A 19728-nucleotide genomic window follows, 5' to 3' on the forward strand; every position below is an offset into this window, starting at 1 on the left:
GTACCCTTGGTACTCTCACAAACACATAAAAGTGGCATCACGTATGCATTTTACAAGAGCTGTGATGGAAGCTTTAATCACAGCAGCTCTCACTGTCTGACAGCCTCTCAGTCTATTGCATCGAGCTCTGAGGAACAACATTTTCCTTCGTCAGATTTGGTTTGTATGAACTAGGGCTGCTCGATTATGAAAAAAATAAATAAAAAATCACAATCACTATTGATTGACAGTCAATACTGAAATCACGATTTATTTTACACGATTACTCTTTGACTGACTGATTGACTTTGGAAAGATGTTGCATTTATTGAACTTAAAAAAACAGAATGCAAGACAAAACAAGAGTTTACTTGCAAAATGTAATGTGCAAAATCTTCGTTTTTCTCGATTACATTGTTTTTGTGACCGTTAGGAGCCGAACTCGGAATCACGACCACATTTTGATTACTGTAATTGCACAGCCCTAGAATGAACAGGTTTTACAGTACCTCTTTGACAATTTAAACACATATACAATAGAAGAAAAAAAACAACTTGCCACTTTGTTTTTAATGCACAACACAGACAACAGACATGCCAGACCAAACAGGAAAATGGGTAGCTAACAATACCGGGGCAGTGGCATTCGTTTCTGATTTTTTTTTTAAGTGGAACGTCTTACAAAAGATAAATTGGCTATTTCCTGGTATTTATAGGATCATGCTACAGGACTGCTCTTCCAGGTGGAGTTTCTGACCCTGAGAGAGAGGCAAGTTTAAAATGGTTACTATATGATTCAATCAGATTCCTAAGGAATATGGAGACAAGGGTTGGGGTGGGAGGTATCTGACCAGTGCATTATGGGTCTCAGGGCCACATGCAATGACGAGAGAACTGGAGGGGACAAAGTGAAGGGGTATTCTTGCAGGTTTTGGATTAGACAGAGAGGAGGTAGATGGTGGTGGTTGGTGAAGAGGAGTTCTTCAGAATGGATGGACTTACAGGTACTAATCTCCAGTACCATTTGCTAGGAGACTTGATGGTGGATGATGATTGGACAACAACAGGAGAGAGTGGGAAAGGGATTAGGCCAACAGCAAAAACAGTTTAGCTATTGCAGCTGAGACTGGGGGACAATCCCTCTCTTAACAATAGTAAGAAGTCCAACAGTGCCTCTGCAAAGGCTGCTCTTTGTTTAATCAATTTGTCAATAACATCTTACATATAACATTTTACATTGCAAACACATAACTTTGTCTCTTCAAATAAAATGAAAGTCTTGATTTTATTCATCCAACCAGAAGAAGCCTTTTGAGATGGACATTTTACTAAAACGTGTAGCACTTAAATCTTCATATAAGGAGCAATTAAAAAGGACTTTGTCTTCAGTCTCACAAACGAAGAAAAAGAATACTCTCAACAACAATGCTAACATGCTGTTCACTATCTTAGTTTAGCGTGTTAGCATGCTAACATTTGCTGATTAGCACTAAACACAAAGTAGTCTACAGCTGAGGCACATGGGAGTGTTGTAGGTATTTGGTCATAAACTCAAGCATACCAAAGTCTGTAGGGTTATTCCACTGGGGAACACAAATATCTGTACAACATTTCATAGCAATCCATCCAATAAGAGTTGTATTTCATCTTGTACTGTGAGGAAACCATTTACATTTGTTTGAATATGCACTTATTTCTTAGCCTGGGAAAATCCTGACGAACTTCCGGCAAATTTGAGATTTGCTCTGCAAGTCCGTCTGGCCAAGAGCCCATTCAAGCCTATTTCCAATTTTTCCAAATCGAGGCACCAATCACAAACGTTGAGGTGGGCTTTACACCAATCACAACCGTTGAGGCGGGCTTTACACAATGACGATAGCGCAGCCACGGCGAGCAGCTTTTTGTTTACATTCAACACGACGGCTACCGAACCCGCTGATGCCGCTGTCGCTGCTACGTCACCCGGATCGTTGGTCTGATTGGTTGAAGGACTCTCCAATTGCGCCCAGAGGCATTTGAGCGGCGTCCGTTGGTGACGCCCCTTTGGAAATGAGCTGCGAATGAAGCTTGCCCAGACCCACTCTCAGTTACAACTGAGAAGGGTCTGGTGTCAACCAGGCTACTCATTTCTTGGCCTCCGTCCAAAAATGTTATTGAAATCTGTCGAAAGCTTTCGAGGTATGTTGCAAACTAATATACCGACAAAAAATGGGACCTACTACTTAACCTCCTTGATGGAAGTAATCAAAGCTACAAGCTTACATTCAGTATCCACACACAGAAACGCTGAGCATTTAGTCATAAGACCACGGTTAAAGATTTTTTATGCCGTCCCAGAATAGATCCCATACTGAGAAATGTCTTGCGCTTATGCATTAGTGTGTGTGTGTGTGTGTGTGTGTGTGTGTGTGTGTGTGAAAGGATCTCCTCTGAGATCCTGGGACAGGTCTGCTTGTTGTCCCCAGAGTCAGAACTAAACAGGGGGAAGCAGCGTTTAGTTTTTATGCTCCACCTATCTGGAACAAACTCCCAGAAAACTGCAGGTCTGCTGCAACTCTCAGTTCTTTTAAATCAAGGCTGAAGACCTATCTTTTTGATGCTGCCTTTTTTTAAATAACTGTTCCATTTCTTATACTGAAGCTGCATTGTTGACACTGTATAACAATCTACATAAGCATATAAAGAGAAATTCCTATTTTATCTGCTTGTATATATTTAACTGTTTTAACTGCTCTTCAGTGTTTAATTTCTTACACTGCACTGTAACTTTTTTCCTCGTATTTTATCTGTTTTTAATTTTTTAATCTGTTTTCATGTAAAGCACTTTGAATTGCCCTGTTGCTGTAATGTGCTATACAAATAAAGCTGCCTTGCCTTGCCTTGAGTATGTCCTAGTCAGTGAATAAGACTTCTGTTGAAGTTGTTAATGCAGAGAGGGAGCTGTGTTATGGAGCATGCAGTGGGAAAGCAGCTGACTGACACTGAGTGTACAGTATATTCCTCACACTCTTTAAAAGACCTTCTTCCCTTGTTCTTGCCTTTGACAAAGCCTGAGTGTGTCTATGTGCGTCAGTGTCGGGTGGGTCACATAACCCATGTGTATTATCAGCTTACAGGGCAATCGCACTAAGGCAGCGATCCCTCTAACTATAACGACACAAAAACAAAACAATGAGTGGGAGAAAAGTTGCCAAGAAACTCCCACAGCAGATAAAAGCTCCTTCTAAATCCTGCAGCTCTTTCTGAACAGAGTGGTAATTTACTGTGGCTCCATTGAGGGAACAGAGACACACTCACCATGTGACAATTTTACAACCTGTTGTATGTAAACCTATGATAACGTGCGTTTTCAGCCATGCTTGCCGTGTAGCTTTATGGATGGCAATGTCAGTCTGTCAGACAGTCGCATTTGGTCTCAATATTCCTTTTTCCATTTTCAAACCTTCACCCTCTTGTCACTGTTTTGGAGCAGCGACCCGAGGCGAGGGTCATGGCCTGATAAGGCCTTGTGCTGTAACTTCATGGTTAAGTGAGTGGAAGAAGATGGTAGCTGACTGCTGTGTGTTTGTCCCAGCAGACTGACTCGTTGTGTCACATGGACCTTACATAACTATGAGGCCTGCAGGATGACAACACTGCCTCTGTCTGTCACTGAGTCCCTTTAGCTACAGCTGACAAAGTTCCTGAGTGTCTCTCTCCATGTCTCCCACCCTGGTGTCATTTCTCCCATTCCCCTCTCTCTGATTTTCCCTCCTGCTTTTCTTCTTTCTCTCTCTCTCTCTCTCTCTCTCTCTCTCTCTCTCTCTGTTTCACATTTATTGGTCTCCTCTAACAGCGGCATAGCGACTCTTGCCAACATTTCTCTGCAGCTGGTCTGAGACTGAGCTCATCTGTTTCTCTGATGTACAGAGCTCTGTGTACTGTGCTGTATGTGTGTGTGCGTATCATGTGCGTCTGTGTGTGCCTTATGTGGACGCAGACATGTGTGCTAATGCCTATGAGTAACAGTAGGAAATATTTAAAATGTAATATCAACAGACAGAAGACTAAAAAAAAGTTTGAGAAGCAGAAAATACAACTCAAAACAAAAGCAAATTAGATAAAGATATTAAAGGAAAAACGTCCTGTTTGGATTTTCCTTGCTGTTCCTAAGAAAATAGTTCAACATTTGGGGGAAATATACTTGTTTGCTTTCTTGCCTGGAGTTGGGTGAGAAAATGAATACTCATATCTGAGTGGAGTGTGGTCTCAATCTTCTCATCTGACTCTTGGCAAGGAAGCAAATAAGGAGTAAAAGAATTAACAGTAATGTCAAAACCACAAGTTGTCATTTTTTACATTTTGGTTGGTGTGCCAATTAAACAAAGGTAGAGATATTAAGTATTAATAAGTGAGCATTACAGGTGCTGCTATGGAGATTTTTGAACATTTGACAGAACGGACCTAGCTGTTTCCTCTTGTTTCAAGTCTTTGTGCTAAGCTAGCTCCGTACGTAATGATGAATGGGAGTTTGCGTGGTTAATGTGTGTGTCCTCTTACTTTGTGTGCTGTTGTGTTTGACTCCTGGAAGTAAGCCTCTCTCAGCTTTTGCTCTTCGACAAGAATGTCCCTCAGGTGTTCGTTCACCTGGAGAGAGGATAGAGACAGACAGACAGATGGATAGACAGACACACAGATGGATAGATAGACAGACAGACAGACAGACAGACAGACAGACAGACAGAGATCAAGGTCAAATTTCAGACAAGCTTTTTGTGCACACTGACTGAATGGTAAGTCTATGGTGGAGAGAGGAGAAACTTGAACATGAGAACAGCACACAGTTGACTTCAGACTCAAGCTCAAAGTAGAAAGAACTTTAAAGATTACTCTAATGATAGTATTTTTTTCTATAAAAAAAAAAAAAAAAAGACCCCTCTTTTACGATTACTGCTTTTCTGTCTTCAAAGCTTCTGTATAAACAGTGATGTAACATTTTGGCTTGAGGGTGCACAAAGTCGCATCAGCCAATCCCCACCATGGCGTGCTAGGTCTCAGGGCTACACAGAAAGACAATCCCCCATGTGTGTTTTTAAATGTGTGTGTGCGTTTGTGAATTAATCCTGCTGCATGTGTATCTTTCCGTCTTGGACTGGAAAACGGAGCCACAAGCACATGAGCTTTTGCAGCAGGGAATGGCAGCGATCGTTGTATGTTCAACTGACTAACCCATGCCATGCTGGGACTTGTTTCATTATTTTAAACAAAGAAGAATTAGGTCTACATCATATTTTGAGACAACTGTGTCAAAAGTCTCCTGCAAGTAAAAGCAATTTGAAATGGCTTAATAATCTGTAAAATTATGAAATAAACTAAAGATGAAATCAGAGAGACTTAACTACTGCACTGCCCTCTTAAAGCTTACAGCTTACTCCGGGTCTGATTTTACTCTCCCAATCCTGCTGTAGCAAACCAGAGGAGGTTAAATTGAGTCAGTTATCTCTTGGTAATCTCTCTGGCATGATTACATGTGGTTGGTGCCAGTTCTTCCTCTAGTTCTCTTGCAAACATATGAGATTTTGAACCAGCGGTGTGGAGGAATTGAGCGTTGACAGACTTCCCAGCACCTCTCGTGTCTTCTATTTCCAGAATAAAACAAAGTACTGTGTGTCACATTGGAAAAGGCTTAAGGATGTGTACAGTTGTTATCCTCTGCAGTGGGAAAGCACATGTCCTTGTGGTTGTGTGTGCACACAAACATGCTCCTGTGTGTATGTGTACCTTGTTGATCCAGGTGGCGATTGCATCCTCGGTGTCATAAGGCAGCTCCTGGATGTGTCCGTCACCGTGTAGGGGTTCAGCCGAGGAGTACCTGTTGATGCAGGACATCACCCTCTCCACACTCACCATCTCCACAGTATAGGCCATCATCAGGGTATCTATGAGCGCCAGATGGGAACTCTGTAGAAACATAAGAGCATTGCAAGGATTGTGTTTTTTATCTCCCACTTTTTTTCAAATGCATCAAACTGACAATTAAGGGCCTAACTTTATATTCTCATGTTGTGCTTCTCCGTGATTCTCTGCATCACACTGACGGTCGGCCGACACTTTCTGTGTGTGTGTGTGTGTGTGTGTGTGTGTGTGTGTGTATGTGTGAAAAGATCTCCTCTGAGTATGTCCTTGTCAGTGTGTGTGTGTGTGTGTGTGTGTGTGTGTGTGTGTGTGTGTGTGTGTGTGTGTGTGTGTGTGTGTGTGTGTGTGTGTGTGTGTGTGTGTGTGTGTATGTATGAAAAGATCTCCTCTGAGTATGTCCTTGCCAGTGTTTGTGTGTGTGTTTTTAAGTACAGAGTTGCCAAAAAGGTTTTCATTCAACAAAAGATCATACGTATCGTTCTCTTGAAAGAGAAATGATTAACCCTTTTGTTACAGTTGCAAAAGGCATCTGAAACAGCGCCTACAGTACAGCAATTACGATTTGACAACACAAATTTTCTAAATGTCACATCTCCTCTGTCTAAAATGCTTTTCAACAATCTGCCATGTGTCCTCTCCCTCACTTTCATGCAGTGTGTCAAACCTGACAAATGTCTTGAAATTGTGTAAGGAACCCACTGAATGAGGCAAAGGACAGTGCAAGTGGTGTCCCTTATGCGTGCAAAAACTGTCCTCAAATGCAGTGACGCGATGCTGACATCTGCTGCACCATTACACCTTTCAAGTAGGGTTTCTAAAAAGAAATACTGAGCAACTAATAATGCAGAAGTCTGTGTAACAAATTCCTTGTGCACTAGTAGAAAGAGGTAAAGGATCAGAGTTTGGAAATATGACGGCATATGCTGTGTGGCAATAAAAATGTGTCTATAGCCAGAGGTTTTGCCATATCGTGATATTTTGTGGGGCAGCTTATGCCTTTTTTAATTGAATTTTAATTGACAGTAGAGAAATATTGCAACAGAGATGTCCAGTGTTACTTGAATTGGGGCCGTTGCGGTCTGCACCTTAAACCTCTAGACCAGTGTTTCTGAAATGGGGGTGCGCAACCCCCAAGGGGTTACTGTGGAGAACTGCAGGGGGTACGTGAGATTTAAAAAAAAATAATGTTAATTAAAAAAAACATCAGTCATAGTCTCAGGCATAATTCCTAAAATAATTATACTCTAATAATGAATGAATTCAGTGATGGATTCTTAACATTAGAAATAGCATTTAAGTGTTTTTTCAGTTACAAGGTTGTTGTAAATCGGACACTGATGCAGCGCTATAATGTTTTTATAGGCTTTTTTTCTACCAAAAATGGTTTGCGCTGGTCAGAGGGTTGGCTGAAAAAACATTTCAGAGGGGGTACATTATTGGAAAAAGTTTGAGAACCACTGCTCTAAATCACCAGCGCCAGTAACAAAGTAAAGTCAATTCTCAATTGATTTTCATTATAATTTCTTATGCATCACATTGGCTTCACTTACTCTTACTGTGCGGATTTGTGTTTGTGAACTTTAGCCCGAGCTCAATAAAGCCACTGTGCAAGTGTTTGCTATGTACCGTAAGCAAGGATCTTGCATGTGCGGCACACACTTTTTGTTTGCTTGATGTGTAATATGTAGCATGCCTTAGTTACTGTCATACCTGCAAACTCAGAAGAGCTGAAAGAGGTGACACATCATCATAATTACAAAACAATTATTTCAGTTGTAAAAATTATTCTATTTATCCTATGTACTAGAACATTATGTTATTTTATTAATTAAAAAAAATCCTCCTCCTCCCAAACCCATCCCTACAACCTATTAAACTGAATAATTGTTCATTTCTTACTCACTGTAACTTTTATTCTTGTATTTGTATATTCTTTTTTAGCCTGTTTTATTTTCATGACCGTTTTTAATTGCTCTTTAATGTTTCATGTAAAGCACTTTGAATTGCCTTGTTGCTGAAAGGTGCCTTGCCTTACAACCTCAGCCTGTCAGTCAGTCACCAGGGCACAGAAACCACTGTTGTGCCTGCTTAGGAAGTGTAACGTCAACAGCACCGCGACCGCTTTCGGCTCTCCATTAATATCATAACGCAGCAAACGCTGTCTGCGTGAAGTTTTGAAAAACTGTAACCACACTTGAAACCACTTTATCGGCATTTCCGTGACTCACTGTGACTTCAACAAAACTGCAGAGCCGACGTAGTTTGCACCATCCGCAGCTATGCGTGTGTGTGCGTTTGTGTCAGAGCTCCGCTCTCTGTCAATTTTCAGAGAGGACAGATAAGCTTGAGCTTACGCGCTCTCAGGTACCGGTAAAAAAGGGGGCAAATTTACTGGTCGCACACTCTCAAATTTTGGTCGCAAAATGCTACCATTTGGTCGCAGTCTGGAGCCCTGGAGCCATCAACGCCATCAACACCTACAGCACACAAAGCTTGACATTCTCCTGGCCTTTCTAATCCCATTCCAGGCCGGTCAGACTAACAGACCTCCCCTTCCCTTTCCTGTCACACCACCAGGTCAACTCAAAACATGTAGGCTACACTGTGTGTGTGTGTGTGTGTGTGTGTGTGTGTGTGTGTGTGTGTGTGTGTGTGTGTGTGCAACCTAACTGAACAAACACCTAAAGTCAGGTGCTCCATGATCCAGGTGACTCAAACCAACAGACATAAACAAAGCAGTGAGACCTCATCCAACCGCAGCCTGTACTGTCAAGCACAGGGCTCTATTCATAACCACAGGGCCTCTTGTAAAAGCCAGTGTGACCAAGTGTTTCCCAAAGAAACCAACAACTGATCCAGCGCTATGAATCAAAACTGCTGCGGGTTCTCAACGTCTTCCAGTCTAAACAGACAGCGTGTACCGAAGAAATATGGCTGTTAGAAACAGACTCCTCATGGAAATAAGTGCTGATGTACTTGAATATGCTGGATCTACGTATCACCTCATGTAGGCATGTTTCATAAATTTGATCATTCTTACAAAATACAGAATAACTGTACAAGCTTACTGAAAGCTGAACAGTGGTCTGTAGACACTGATGCAATGCTGACCTGTAAAATTATGTATGCTGGTGGACATACAGTATGTTATACTGAATGCTACAGCTGTAGTGTATTAAATGGGTAAACAGGATTGTTTGGATTGGAGTCTGATATTGAACTGTCTATGAAACAGTCTGCAGACACTGTTTCGAATTCCTGCATCTTCAGGATATTGCCCGTCAGATATTTGACATTGCGTGCATTCTTCTCCAGAGGTACAGCCGCCGGTCTGGCTGACAGCTGGACTGACTGACAGGCAGACAGAATGAGAGCGAGAGAGAGGCCAAGCAGCTTAGACTGGAGCTGGAGATCCAGAAAACCTGATTTTCATGAAAACCCACTGAGCCTTTTCTGTGATTGAAGCTTTTCTGAACACATTTGCATAAAACCCTTCTAAATCTTTAATGTTGCTAAGCTTGTGAAGGTGTGTGCCCATCCGTCTGTGTGTGTGTGTGTGTGTGTGTGTGTGTGTGTGTGTGTGTATTAAGCCACATGTATTTAAATGCTAATGACAATCACTTTGTGAATTTATGTTTCATTACAATTATTGTAAATTAACATGTGCATTGAAACTAGAGTGCGGATCGGGCCGCATTTTTCTGTCCGAGCCCGGCCCGCGTCCAACATAGCAGTAACTGAACCCGGCCCAAGCCCGACAGGCATTAAGATATTTATGTCCGAGCCCGACCCGACTCGTTTTTTTCTCATACTAATGACACATGTACGTTTGTAGGAAGGCGGAAATGTCAACAGATGAGCGCATCAGCGCACATGGGGCAACAAGCACACGTTAACACAGGCGCGCACCTACATAATAAGCTTTTTTAAATTTAAAATGTTCAATGCCTAATTGTTGATGTGACCGAGCCCGACCCGAACCCGAACATCATTTCTAAATATCTGTCTGAACCCGGCCCTGCCCATCGGGTACCGTCGGGTCCCAACGGTCTCGGTTCAGGTATCCATCCTCTAATTGAAACCTAAACATGGATCGCAATTTTGTATGCCTATATAGTTGAATGTAAAACTTTGACCATCACTTGACAAAAGTGCACGTTTTGTCAATTTTCTAAGGGACTGTATGGACATGATTAGAAGGCGGAGGATTATGTATTTTTTATTTTTATTGACTACATTGGGGACGGACTTTTAGAGTAATAGTATAATAGTAGTACTGTATAATAGTTACAGCGAGTAACTCCCCATAAAACCACAACTTTCTGTTTTTATATTTCTATTTGTGCACAGATTAAACAAAAAGATAACACATTTTAATTTGTGAGCTTTAAAGGTGCTACTAGGCAGATTTTTAAAGTTTAGATAGAGCCAGGCTGGCTGCTTGCCTATGTTTATCCCCTTTCTTTTGTTCCTTATCTTTTTGCTAAGCTAAGCTAGCTTCATAATTATTAAAACATACATGAGTGGCTTTAATCTTCTTATCTAGCTCTGTGTGTATTACCAAAAATGTGAAACTATTCCTTTAATAACAGTTTTTAAAAGTAACAAAAGAGTTATTGTTACCATTATTATTCATTATATCAATATAGTCTAAATGACACAAAGACAAAGGTCTGAGGACTGATACTTTGATGCTACCAGGTTATTGTTCCTCACTGTGTTGTGTAGGTTTGTCTGTGTCACTGTTTTATCACTGTTTTAATAGGACATTGTAGTCAGATCTAACATGCATGTGTATATGTACATACGGGTGTGTGCACGAGAGACAGAGAAGGAGACAGACAGACAGACAGACAGTAAGTATATGGAGCCACTCCATACAGACTGTTCTCATATCCCCAAAAAAAAAAAAACCTACTGTTGACACTACAGCATGGATTTAAAAGCCATGTGCTGTCTATTATGCCTTCACAAAGACCTGGTTTGTGTGTGTGTGTGTGTGTGTGTGTGTGTGTGTGTGTGTGTGTGTGTGTGTGTGCGCGCACGCACAGAACCAAGTCTAAACCACTCATGGTGACAGACAGGCCTTATAAGGCTGTGGAAATGGCATCTGCCATTTCCACAGCCCAAGTCATAAAGTGCTGTAAAGAGCTGCATTGCTCTCATGCACACGCTCTAACGGGGGCATCAGTATTCATCCTCACTACAGTTGTGCGGCTGCATGAGTGTGTGTGTGTGTGTGTGTGTGTGTGTGTGTGTGTGCCCTTGATCAAAGGCATCTATAGGAAAGAACAATACAGCTGAGCAAACAGATAATCAAAGTAACCTCTTTCTCCACAAAGATCACAAGTGTCCATTCAACGCAGGTACACACTCAGAAATGGCCCACATCTGAGCAACACAAGTGTTTTTATTGTACAACTTTACACCTACATGTCTGTCTCTGCTGAGATGTCCAAACTGCCACAAAACATAATGCCCGCCCTCGCTATTTTGACACACACCACACACACACACACACACACACACACACACACACACACACGTCCATAAAATCCTCCAAATCTTTTAGCGCAATTCAGCAGGATGCTTTTAGTCGAGGGTAGACGCCCCACTGCAGGAACTTTCAATTAGCACTACAGCTCCCTCTCCTCCGTCAATTTCTCGTTTTAGGTGGCAGAGTGTGCGAGACAAAAAACAAAGGTCGAAGAGAAACCGGAAAGTAAACTAGACAAGGACTCACAGGTCTCATGCACACTGCTAGAGGTCTGACAGCGCTTTGGAAGTGTGTGTGTGTGTGTGTGTGTGTGTGTGTGTGTGTGTGTGTGTGTGTGTGTGTGTGTGTGTGTGTGTACCAGACTTGCTTAACTCACTGTCAGACCCCACCCTCCACAGTGCTGCAGTAGTGCACATCACGTCTTCCTCCTTCCTCCTCTCCTCAACCCTCCCTGCTCTCCTCCATGTACTCCACTCTTCTCCTCCCCCGTCGTCTCCCTTTTGTCCCCTCCTCTCCCCTCTTTCCAGATGGCCATATTAACAGTGGGCCTTTTCCACTCGTTCTCTGGCACATACATGTCATCCCGCCCGCCAAAAAGGCATTACCTTACCCTTCCCTCTCCTCTCTTTCTTTCCTTCCCTCCTTTCCACAGCTCTTCGCAATCTCCCCCTTTCCAACCGTCCTCTTGAAAACTTCCACACACCCTTTCCTCTTTTCTCTTCCTCTACTTTCCTGCTAACTCCTGAATCACAGCCAAATGGCAGCCCCGAAACTCTCCATCTTCCCCCCTGTTCCCTCCTTACTCTCTATATATCCATTCACCCTGTTACAGACTGACACGCTCCTCCTCCTCCCTGACAGGACTTATTCTTCTGCTGCACAGTATTTGGAAAACCATGAGGTCATCATTTTCACGGCAGATATACCATAACCCAAAATAAAAAAAGCCTCGACTTTGGCGTGACTGAAATGATCACGCTGAGTCCACAAATACACACACAGGCAGTTCCTCTACTTTGCAGAGCCAATTTAATGAATCCAGAAGGGCACAGAGCAACAATAAGGATGGACAGATTAATGTGTGCTACACAAATGAAGGTCAATAGCTATAGGGAGTCGATGGGCTGTGGGGTCCATTTGTCTACTTAACCTGAAACCCTGAAAGTGTATGCTAAATCACCTGCATGCTCATAGAATCACAGAGACAAAGAGAGATGTATAGACACACACTTCATCATTAGGCGCTGCACCTAATCGTCCATCTCAATCATGTAGGGAAAAACTGGAGAGCACAAGCAGAGGGCAAATAAAATACTGGCTACAACCTGAGAGAGAGAAACATGCAGGATCACTGGCAGGCTTGGTGAAATATGATTAAGCTTCAATTAAATGTTCAGGAGATAACAATGTCCCGGTCTCATTTAATCCACAGTAGACAGTAAGAGTTTGGATGAGACAGTGGTCGGGGTAGGAAAGGATTCAAAAAACAAAAAAAACGAGGAAGGAGAAGAAAGGAAGGTGGCAAAGAGAGAGACGAGGAAAGAAACAGTAAGAGAGAGGCAGGGAGACAGAGTGTGAGCCGGAGAGGGAGGGAGCGGAGAGAGGGCGCACTGCAATGCAGACACCTTTTGGCGTCAGCAGACGTGCCCGCTCTCCAGCCATGCGTGTGGTAGCAGTGTGTCTGGATCTGCTGCCACAGACTCACAGACTTTCCTTCGTGACTAAAACAATATAAATAAATGTTTTTGGGGCTCAGAATCAAATCCTCTCTACACAGTCGAGTAAAAGGTGGCAGTACTATGTTCTACAGCTGAAACAATGAGCTAATTAATTGATTAGTCAATAAACAGGAAATTATCGACAGTTATAATAGTTGCTAAGTCATTTCTCAAGCGAAAATGCCCCAAATTTGCTTGTACCAGCCTCTCAGATGTTAGGACTTTCTGCTTATCTCTGTTTAATATTAGCCTTGTGAGACCGTCCTGATGTCGCAAGCTCCAGTTTTCCACTCGCAGATCAGTCTGGCATCTTGAGATAGAGAAAATTTGGAGCCGTTTGCCAAATGACCGACCAATCAGCGTTGGTTTTGAGGCGGGTTTAGGTGTGACGCAACAAAAAGCGACTGTTCAGTCTAAACGACATGGCGTCTTCCAAGCAAGTTTTATCCAAATTAGAAAGTATTCCTTCATTGAAAGAAGAGCGAAAAACGGCACTGGAGGCTTTTCTCGGAGGAAAAGATGTTTTTGCTCTTCTCCCGACTGGTTTCGGCAAGAGTTTAATATATCGTTGATCTGATTGGTTGATTTGGCCCGTCTATCACCAACATAGGTGGTGATAGACGGCTGGTTTATCCAATCAGCTAACCAGTATTTTCTCCCCTTCCCAAAAGTTCTCCAACGGAAAGTTCCCAGATGGATATGCCGAGCAAATGGGAAGCAATCCATCTGGCGGAGTCAGGTTAGTTTAATATCATTGTAAACTGAATATTTTTTTGTTTTGGACTGTTGGTTGGACAAAACAGCAATATAAAGACATTACTTTGGCATTTGTCTCTATTACTGAATGACTAATCTATAACTAAAAAGATAATGAATTTTCAGATTAAGATGAATCAATAAGGAAAATAATGGTACATTGCAGCAATATTATGTTCTTTCATCCAGTGCTGCCCACATTATTGACAACATACTACTAGAATTTCTCTAGGGCATGTTTGCCCGGAGCTGTCTAATGACACAGAGACCGAACAGTGAGTAATGGGTTGCTATAGGAAACCTGTCATTAGCGGTTGTTTTTCTCTTAACAGGACAGATCTTGGGAGGACGGTTTAACAGTCAGACACATGGAGCCGTACACACAAACACACTATCATATAACTTCCTGATTCCCCATGAGGGGAAGACACAGCAAAGCACACAGTAACATCCACTGTTAGTATAGTCCTGAAACCATCAGCTGAATAACAAATCAGTTGATGGAAGTCGTTTATCAAGCATTTGCTGGTTCCAGCTTCTCAAATGTGTGGATTTGCTGCTTTGACATAAACCGTATACGTTTGGGTTTTGGACTTTTAGTTTGTCAAATCACGCAATTTGAAGACGTCGTCTCGGCCTCTGGGTAATCGTGTTTGACATTTTTTCTATTAATGAAAATCGATTTCCTTTTCCTTTCAAAATCCTTTGTTGTAGCCTTGATTTATATGCTTACGCACTTACATGTGTGTGAGCATATGTATGAATTTGCAAATGAACAAATTGAGATCTAAATCCAGTGATCCCATTGTACACATCATGTCACCATGGTTACTAATATGTATGCATTTTTAAAGTGCTCATATTATGCTCATTTTCAGGTTCATAATTGTATTTAGAGGTTATACCAGAATAGGTTTGTTGTACTGTACATTGCTGCAGCTCCTCTTTTCACCCTGTGTGTTGAGCTCTCTGTTTTAGCTACAGAGTGAGGCATCTGACTTCTGTTCCATCTTTGTTGGGAGTCGCACATGCGCAGTAAGTACTGCTAGCTTGTCAGTTGCAGAGTATGAGGGCGTGCCATGCTAGCAGCTAGGCGAGCATTACAACGTGTGTTACAAAGTGACCACGTTTGTCTCTGAAGTAAAGGCTGGACTACAATAGAGCTGTTTGGAGCAGTTTGTGAACAGTGTTTTCTGTTGGAGATGGTAAGTCCCTTTGGGGTGGACTTTGGGCTTTTTCACTTTGTAAACCTATGTGCATAATGTGCACAAAAAGATATATAACACAATAAAGGAAAGGGAAAAAGCCAAAAAGCATAATATGAGCACTTTAAGTGTGAACATGTACATGTATGTGCGGTACAAACAATTGTATGCAAAAAAAACATGAATTAGACCCTACTGTAAACATGTAAAACCATCAGAAGAATCTGGATGTTTTCAATCATGTACTCAGGTACTGTACATCTCCACTCACCATGTGTATGGGTGTGCTGGTCAGATCTCTCTCAGTGACCAGTCGGTCCTGGTCAGTGACGTACAGGCCTTTCTGGGCCAGGGCCTGGATGACAGCGTTGTGTCCCAGTAGAGGTTTGACAGCATCACTGCGGAGGATCAGGCTTCCCGCCCGGCAGTAGAGCTCTGCGGACTGGAGCAGGCAGGCTACCGGAGGCTTCAGGTGCTCCTGGTTGTACTGGTCCTTGTATAAAGGCTCGGCCAGCTCTTCTGGTACTGCATCTGAGCAGAAAGAAAGACACAGAAAGGGAGAGGGGATGTATGGGTTAGAGATGATTTTTCTTTTTTAAGATCATTTTTTGGGGGATTTTTGGCTTTTAATTCATAGGAAGAACTGTAGACAGGAAACGTGTGAGAGAGAGAGGGGGATGACATGCAGCAAAGGGCCGTGGGTCGGAGTCGAACCCCGGCCGCTGCAGTAAGGACTGAGCCTTCATACATGAGGCGCATGCTTAACCAGGTAAGGTATCAGGGCGCCCCAGGTTAGAGATGATATTGATCTATATGCTCCTGCTATATATCTCCTGTCTTCCATCTCCATCACTGCTGGGACACCTACCATCCACAGAGAAGCAAAAATGCACTGAATGCATGCAGGCAATAAAAAAAAACCCGCTATGCTACTATTCTTTCTATATTTTATTGCCTTTGTTATTGTTGCTATGGCTCCCATTCATTGTAGCTCAGAGCCTCGCCTTCGTGCCCACAACCTGCTCAAAGCTTGTTGCCTACATAGAATAACACACACACAGACACAGAAAAGACTTCATATACCACAAAACCTCCTGAGCTTCGTCGCTAAAACCTACAGTATATTATTATTTATTGTTATTATTTCACGAAAAAAATAGAGGGAAATGAGTTACTCTGAGCATAAGGTCAGTGGTTAGTGGTGAAAGGCAGTTCTCGGACAGAGAGAGAGTTTTCACTATTATAAGCGCACCATTGTCATGTGTCTATTGTTGGTACTTATCTTACTGAAGATCCACACATGACATATTGTGAGCACAAAGCCACAGTGTGTGTGTGTATCAAGTTTGTGTGTAGGTGGAATTGTATGTTACAAATGATAGAGTACCTTCTAATCCTGTTACCTCAATCAGTAAAGCTGATTTGAAGAAAATAGCTGGACACAAACACACACACACACACACACACACACAGCTACACTTTAGGGCTCGCTATTTCTTCATCATACTTTGTTGTTAACCACCTTGTGACTTAAAGTAGTACTAGTAAAAATACTATACAAGTCATCAATCTGTCATTGAATTACATATATACTCTATCTATGCACCTCTATCCCATCACTTTAGTGACTTGTATAGGGATGTGTGTGTGTGTGTGTGTGTGTGTGTGTGTGTGTGTGTGTGTGTGTGTGTGTGTGTGTGTGGCGACACACTTTAATAACACTGCATGTTCCAGTATAAGTGTGTATTCCTGGTGCATGGGGTCATTTCCTCTCTGCCTGCCTCTGAATCACACTGAAAGAAAACAAAGGACCCTAAAGGAATGTATCTTAAAGCTACAGCTTTCTGCTCTTTAATCCTCAGAAATAACAACACTGTAGAGGCAAAAGAGCTCAACAAAACAACATAATGAAATTACATATTAAAAACACCATAAAGCTTGTGATCAAACCGTGGTAGTTTTCCAGTGGCTGTGTGGTTAGTGCAGCCCTCCTATGTCCCAGCGCCGGCTGATGAAAATAGATTCAAAGCAACAAGCAGATGTTGAACCACATCAAGAACTACTGTTTAACCAGTCCTTCTGCGTCTTGTCACAGCTATTAAAATTGATCCAAAGTTTGTCAGAATGTCTATAAAGTTGATTAATGGAGCTGTACTTAAAGAAGCCTCACTTTTGGTAACTTAAGCGACATTTGTGTGAAGTTATTTGGGTTCTTTTGTTAGAAATGGTTAGTTACAGTACACTCTTTGAAGAGAAATCCCTCAGAAACTATTCAGATAGATACAAGCTTTCTTTTCAGATAATGGCAGTTTACACTTGAAAGTGTTTAGTCGGATGACCTTAAAGCTTCGAGGTTAATTACATTTTTTCTAAAAACATAATAAAAAAAAAGAAGAAGAGCAGGCTACAATAGCACAGAGAGCAAGTTTTTATAGAGTTCATGAAAATCTGCCTTGTCAAGTAAAAACCCTCTCCTTTGTGTTGGCCATCAAAGAGGAAACAGACAGGAAGTAGCTGCCACAGGAAGTCCAGGCACGGAGAAGACTGCTCCCCTGGAGACCCCCGGGATCACAGCTCAGCATACACAACGTCACGGTCAGCAGTGTGTATCTCTGCTGGCTAACTGCTCGTTGTTAAAAAAAAACAAATTCAGTTAGCGATCTGGGTTACCAACTGGTAATACGTTTTTACAGAGATTAAGTTATTAGTTCATAAGCTTCGGTTTATATGTTGTTAGTACGTGGTGTTGGCTCACTGTTCATTTGAAATAGTGCTGATCTCCCACTTTATACAGATTGTTATCACGTAATGTACTAGATCATTTAAAAAAACACACACACACACACACACACACACACACACAACTTTAAACCTGCAATAACTTTTTGGCCATTTGGATGCATGTGAAAGAAGTTGTGAACGCAACACTGACATAATATCACCTTTTAAGCGAATATGGCAAACTTGTTTGCAAACTGTTGCCAATTTATATATCCAGCAGTTACAGAGCAACATTATCATTCATATGAGTCGTGTGTGTTTCTGGATACGTGACGTATGTAAGTCCTATCTTCACTCAATAAATATCTGCCTCTTAGCTGCTAAAGGTTCCATTATGTTCACCAGCTAGTTGCAAACTGTAGCTGCCATTTGGTGCTGGGCAGGTAGCGTACAGTCAATTTAAAAAAATTTTTTTTTGCTGAAAACAGCTGCCCGCTGTGGCCAAAAACGACTATGAGAGTAGTTAGAGTGAACCAACCCTTTCTGCCATCTGAGCTACAGGATAGATGCAAACATAGGTTACAAATGATCTCTCATAGTATTTTGCTACATGATGGCTGGTGTCAAATGTATTCATTTACTGTACATCCAATATTTGTTTATTTTCTTACACTACATGCTATGAGCAAGCTTCTCATTTCAAAGCAGCATAACATATGAAACACAGAGCACAAAGCCATGAAAACCACTACTGTTAGCTGATCAAAGCTTAAAAGTCCCTTCACTTCAGGGAAGGAGTTAGAGATGTTCCGATCGGCTCCGATACTGCCTAAAACGCTGGTATCGGTATCGGGAAGTACTGGAGTTTATGCACCGATCCGATACCACGTAATAAAGCCCTAAAGAAAATCAACGTTAAAGTAGTTTATTTATGTTCTTTTTCTGTTACAACTGACTGTCAAACTGCAGAATAAAAGAAAGTTCTGGGGCGTTCATTGTTTATGTTTCAGAAAGAGTTTAACCTGAGCCAGACTGACAACAAAGATAGAAATAATACCACATCCATACAGGGATAGTAGTATACAGTTGTTAAAACATAATAAAATATATGACACACTAGTATCGGATCGGTACTCGGTATCGGCCGATACGCAAGTTAAGGTATCGGAATCGGTATCGGGAAGCAAAAAATGGTATCGGACCATCTCTAGAAGGAGTATGCATGTTTTCATTTCAGCCACTACACCATCTGATTTCACTGATCAGTTCCTTCATACTGTAGCTTTAGAAGCAAAGCAGAATACTCTCCTGGCTCTACGTGGTCATTTTTTTCCTTTGTTTTAAGAGATACTGACAGAGTTGAAGGATTGCATTTACAACCATCCATTGACATCTTCTGAATGAGCTAAATGAAACGTGTAGGTGACCTGTGGTGACGCTGGTTACATCACTGCTGTGATCTGAGTGACACAGCCGAATCCAGCCAGAATCATTGTGGTGTCTGTGCTGCACTTGATAATCACCCTTTGGTGTAAACTCACCATTTTGATTTGATTAAATATTTAAATTATAACTGCATACTGCTGCAGTCCAACTCCGAGGTAAACAAATGCCAGACAGTGACCTGTACCCACCAGCTACATTAGTCCCAAGAGAATACAAATCAGTGCTTCTCATCGCATTGATTCTTAAAGCCCTCCTCCACTCAAACATGTGTTTCACTTATAGTTACTTCACTTGGATGTTTGAGCGTCACTGTGCAGATATGGTATGTGAATAGTGTTTTCAGATTTATCTGCTGAAGGGGGGAAAGTTTATCTGTGTGCACATTGTCCAGTTCATTCGAACTACAGCTCCGCTACCTGATCTGGCAAACTTGCATAATGTAATGTAATGGACAATTCCACTTCCAGCCTGTAGGGGCACCGAAGCGGGAAAAGTTAACACATGGTAGTTT

General features: G+C 41.9%; 1 protein-coding gene across 1 annotated transcript in view; it reads right to left on the reverse strand.

Annotated features, from left to right (window-relative positions):
- The window catches only part of camsap2b (calmodulin regulated spectrin-associated protein family, member 2b), a 43392-nt gene that overhangs the window by 20198 nt on the left and 3466 nt on the right, over nt 1-19728 (reverse strand). Inside the window, exons 2-4 of the mRNA XM_078263634.1 lie at nt 15322-15581; nt 5740-5919; nt 4519-4605 (exon numbers count right to left, since the gene is read on the reverse strand). Coding sequence (XP_078119760.1) covers nt 4519-4605; nt 5740-5919; nt 15322-15581 — 527 coding nt within the window. The remainder of the gene's footprint in view (nt 1-4518; nt 4606-5739; nt 5920-15321; nt 15582-19728) is intronic.

This window comes from Sander vitreus, chromosome 12 (assembly GCF_031162955.1).
Source record: "Sander vitreus isolate 19-12246 chromosome 12, sanVit1, whole genome shotgun sequence".
In the NCBI taxonomy this organism is placed as follows: Eukaryota; Metazoa; Chordata; class Actinopteri; order Perciformes; family Percidae; genus Sander; species Sander vitreus.